This window comes from Macrobrachium rosenbergii, chromosome 15 (genome assembly GCF_040412425.1).
Source record: "Macrobrachium rosenbergii isolate ZJJX-2024 chromosome 15, ASM4041242v1, whole genome shotgun sequence".
In the NCBI taxonomy this organism is placed as follows: Eukaryota; Metazoa; Arthropoda; class Malacostraca; order Decapoda; family Palaemonidae; genus Macrobrachium; species Macrobrachium rosenbergii.
In genome coordinates this window covers 8,594,645-8,599,874 of record NC_089755.1, presented here as the reverse complement: position 1 = coordinate 8,599,874, position 5,230 = coordinate 8,594,645, and the positions used below count along the sequence as shown (strand labels likewise).

The following is a 5,230-nucleotide window of genomic DNA, read 5'->3' as shown; positions in this document are numbered from 1 at the left end:
AATCCCAATCGGAGGAAGATTCGATTCTCGGAATCATTTGCGTCGAATTAATGTATACATTTCACTAATGCTGGCGAAAAAGGGGGTAAGTCCAAAAATGGCCTAAATGAGTTATGACTGCCAAAATGTTGCTAAAACGGGCTACTATGCTGGAAAAAAAGGGGGTAAGTGTACTGTGAATATGTTAGTCAGTACGTCAAAAAGTCTTTTTATGGGATAACTACATGCAGCATCATTATGTTGGCGAAAAAGGGGGTAAGTAGAACATACCCCTTTTTAACCACATTTTCATTTAAATTCATAGCATTATATTGGCGAACAAAGAGGTAAGTGATACATACCCCCTTTTAACTACATTTTCAATATAGGTCAAAAGGGTTAAGTAAACAAACTTATTAATATTTAGGTAATTATTCACTTTTTATCTATAACTCTGCAATTTTAGTTCTAATCTAGTCATAAAACTCATACTCTTCTTCTTCATTTAATATGCCAGTATTAATCCCACTAGGCCTAGCAGCTAATGCACTCCACGAATGTGTATTATTGTTGCCAGAGACAGGGCCTAAACTCGTTCCCTCTACCTAAGTGCGGCTTGGCACATCCGCACGCACTAGATAGAGAGAGATATGACGTGTTGTAAGCTGTGTCGTCGTTCTGAACGCGTATTAACCAGTGTTGATTACAACTCGCCTTTGATTGCAGGAGTGTAGTAATTTATAAGATTCTAATATTATGGGCTTGTGTATAGATGTAAATTGAAAACGGTTTTGGTGATGGATGCATCTAAATCACGTGCTCGTCGAATTCTTGACAAAGCATTACACGAAAATGCAGAGAAAAGAAGAAAAATGGACCTGGAAAACCGCCAAAGTAATGTCAAACACTGGCTTATTGCTAATAACTTTGGAGAGGAAAGAAATGAAGGTATGTTATTGATGTTCCTGGGATGCCTGCAGTTTAGTGGGACACCTCTAATTCCGAGCAGTGATTTCCTTTTGACGGAAATCTACTTGTAGTGCCATTTTTTTGTGTGTTTAAAATTATTTTAATAGTTATTTCTATCGGAAATGAGCCATTTCCAAGTATGAATCAAACAGTTGGAGCTTGTTAAGATGGACATGCAACCTTAACCTAGGCCTATTCCCAAAAAATTAGAAAAACAGGCCATTAACCTAACCAAACCACACCAAATCTAACCTCAACTAGTAGGCAGTTTCACAGTACCTAACCCCGTGTTACATAGCTGGGGGAGGACCCCCGTAAGGGAATATAAGTGCTATTTTACGTAAACTGAAAATTGTCATAAATCGGTATAAGAAGTATGTTTTCAGGGTTTTAAGGGATGCTGAACAGCTTTTCTTCTATAAAATTTTTCGATATAATGAATATTAACGACTTGCACGTCGATCTTAACACTACCCCTCGAATAGCTGATTAACTTTTCTTCTATGCATTTTTACAAAATAATGGCTCTAGGCCTATATAGTAGATATTGGTGTCCCACTAAACTGCAGTTAACCCATGTTCCTTTTATAGTTAAGGTAAAAATTTGTTCATATTATAAAGTAATTTTTAATACGATTTACTATAGATGTAATACAATCTATTTGTTCGACGTACATCACAAACCTGAAGGATACTGTACTTTTGATTGTTTTATGACTTGTTCACATGAAAGTATGGTAACACGTCATATTTGTTAGTGTTTGTGGTTTGAGATGTTCATTATTCAGACAAAAAGGCATATGTCATATCTTAGATTTTGTATAAATAGCATCAACTTTGTTTATTAACCAGTGGTAAACAATAGTAGGAACTTTGTTTATGAGCCTAACAATTTTAGTTAGGCTTAAAATTCGCCTTACAAAATGAGCTTCTGCCTTCACGGCAGCTGTATTGTGAAGAGCCAAATTTTTTTTATATGAACGGATCTTTCGTGTTTGGTGGTCGACACTAAATTTCATTGTAACTAGAATTTTCTATGTACTTTTGCTCATAGAATTTGAAAATCACAATCGTTTGTCAGAGAAATGGTTAGATTTTTAGTTAAAAATGAGTTTTTCACTATTTTATAGGTACTGACAAACCACGAACTTTGTAGAAATTATATTTTTGCAATGTATGTTGTCATTTGTCATTTTCATGATTTTTCAATGTAATTGTGTGGATGGCAGGAGCACGGTTGTTCAGTATAACAAAACAAAAATATAAAATTAATTTTAAAATCAAGTATAATGTTCAAGTTATTGTTGATATTAACACAGTCTGAGTACTTTTATAACAGATTATGATGAGACGCCTGATAATTTCTATGATGATGATGATAGTGTAAAAGATCCAAATTTTGAAGTTACTGATGAAACCTGCAGTGTATCGTCTTCGTCCACAATTTCTCGTGAAAATAACAGTAAGCATGAGATTAGACTTAAGGGCAATCAAGAAGCAGAACATCCAAGAGAGGAAGAGGACAGTCAAGAAGCTGAAAATCAAAGAGATGAACAACCTTGCCAAACTCCAATGAAAAGGTACTCAAGAAGAGCACGAAGAGAGAGAAAAGAGTGTCGACAGACCGGTAAATCGTATACGACTGCGTCAGGTAAATTAGTTTCCGCTAGAAAACAAAGTCCACTAAAGCAATGTAGATTGAAATGCTCCGAACGTTTCAATGATGAAGATCTGCAAATATTATTCATTGAATATTGGAATTTGGGCTCAGTAGATCCAAGAAGAAACTACCTCGCAACTCTTATTACACCAAAGAACCCATTACGTACCCGCCTAAGAGATGGAGGCGGCGAAAACATTAGAGTGCGAGATGTAACCTACGAGTATGCCTTAGAAATTCAAATGAAAAGACATCCTATTTGTCAAAAATGCTTTTGAGGGTGTTTGGTGAAACCAAAAGTTCTTGAAGTATTACAGAAAAAGAAAAAGGAAACTGCCTCTGGAGTGAGCCGAGGGGATAGGAGAGGAACAACTCCAAATCCACGTCGTATTAAAGAAGAGGAACTTTCTAAAATTGATGATCATATCAAATCATTTCCAGCATACGAGAGTCATTATTCTAGGGCACACTCCTCCAAAAAGTATTTGTCATCAACACTTACATTAGCAAAAATGTATTCGTTGTTTAAAGAACGCTACCCAGAGTCCTCAGTAACACGCTTTACATATGAGAAAAGATTTCATTGTCATAACTTGAGTTTCAAACAGCCTAAAATAGACACATGTCATACTTGCGATGTGTTAAAGATGCAATTAGATATCACCAATACCCCTGAAGAGAAAGAACGTCTACAAGCCGAAAAAGAAAGTCATCTGTTAAGAGCTGAAAATGCCTATAGTCGTAAAAGAGATGATACAAAGTTAGCTTGCGAAAATCCCTCATTTGCAACATACACATTTGACTTACAACAGTGTCTCCCCACTCCATACTTACAGTCTTCCGTAGCTTTTTATAAGCGCTTGTTGTGGACATACAATCTCACTGTTCACAATAATGTCAATAAAAAAAGTGGACTGTTTTATGTGGCACGAAACCATTGCTGCTAGAGGTGCCAATCAAATAGCATCTTGTCTAATGAATATCTTGCAGAATTTGCCCAGTGATGTTCAGCACGTAATTTTTTATTCTGATGCTTGCGCCGGACAGAATAGAAATTCCCATATGGCTGCTATGTTTATGCATGCATTGTCCAAATTTCCTAATATACTGACAATAGATCACAAATTTCTCATTTCCGGTCATTCACACATGGAGTGTGACTCCGACCACTCTGTCATTGAAAGACTCAAGAAAAGGAGAGCCACTGCAATCCACCATCCACGTGACTGGTACCAGCTGGTAAGATTGGCAGGAAGAAGATTTCAGGTTCATGCAATGACTCAGGAGGACTTTTATGATTACGCACAGTTATTTAAAGGCCCTCTGGTAAAAAGATCAAAGAACAGCAATAATGACAAATTTAACTGGTCACAGTGCCAGTGGTTCAGGTATCAGCGCCCCATTGGAATTTTGTTGTATAAAGGATCTCTTTCAAACGAGGAGGCGTTTGAACAAGTAGATATGAAAAGAAGAGGACAGGATAATCCAAATTTGATAGATGTCAAAAGGAATATCATTCATTACTGTCTATCAGTAAAGAAAAAGAAGGACTTGATTGATCTACTGCCTTTGGTTGATCCTATGTTTCACGATTTTTATAAGGCACTACCAGATATGAGTAATGTTCAGGATTGTGATCCTGACTTAGGGGAATTTGTTGAATAAAGCAATTTATAGCTTTTACACCTATGCAATGCTAACTAAAGTTGTATTTCTTTAACTAGATGAATCTCTGAGGATATAATTTTTGACATTTCATTATGCCTAGATAAGTCTCTCTGGAATTTATTTTTTCAACATTTTATTATACCTAGATAAGTCTCTGGGAATTTTTTTCAACATTTTATCATACCTAGGTAAGTCTCTGGGATTTTTTTTATGGAAACCTAATTTTCTTCAATGAATTGACTGTACTAAAACTGTATTTCTGTAACGGTTTATTATACCTAGATGAGTCTTTGAAAAATTGTAAAGTTTTATTTTTGAGAAAAAATATTCCTTTTGTTTTGTATGATTATGCAATGCCAACTTAACTTGTCATTTAACCGTTTATTATAAATAAATAGGCCCTCTTGAGAAATGAAAATTATCATCAGCGGTATTTTCTTTACAAAATAAAGTTATAGTATCATAAAAATGCATTTAATTAGCCTAAAAAGAGCTATGTGACAAGTAGGTCAATGAGGTTAAAAAGGGATATGTATGATATGTAATGATAACAAAGTGGTTAAAAAGGGGCAAGTCTTGGTCAAAAAGTGATATGTACTGATAACAAAATGGTCAAAGAGAGGTAAGTCCTTAAAAGTATATAAGAACTTTGAATATATTAATGTCTTCATAGTGCATGAAAAATACCTCAAATCCTTTAAATTTAGTAAAGAGTTCAGATCGCTATCTTCTATCAGTGATTTATTGAATGCATTTGAAAACTTTAAATGCAATTTTCTCGAAAGTTCCATTGTGGACTTACCCCCTTTTTCGCCAGCATGAGTGATTTCATCTTCGCTCTATTACTCTGTTTTGGTACAGAGGCTGTCTGCCTGCACAGTTATTCGTCTTTCATATATATATATATATATATATATATATATATATATATATATATATATATATATATATATA

General features: G+C 34.9%; 1 protein-coding gene across 1 annotated transcript; it reads left to right on the top strand.

Moving 5' to 3' along the window:
* Positions 1–515: 515 nt before the first annotated feature.
* On the top strand, positions 516–2,886 carry LOC136846244 (uncharacterized). Its single transcript, XM_067117049.1, has 2 exons — positions 516–927; positions 2,288–2,886. Exons 1-2 carry the CDS (start codon positions 777–779, stop codon positions 2,884–2,886), a joined length of 750 nt encoding a protein of 249 aa, XP_066973150.1. The 5' UTR covers positions 516–776.
* Positions 2,887–5,230: the final 2,344 nt, after the last annotated feature.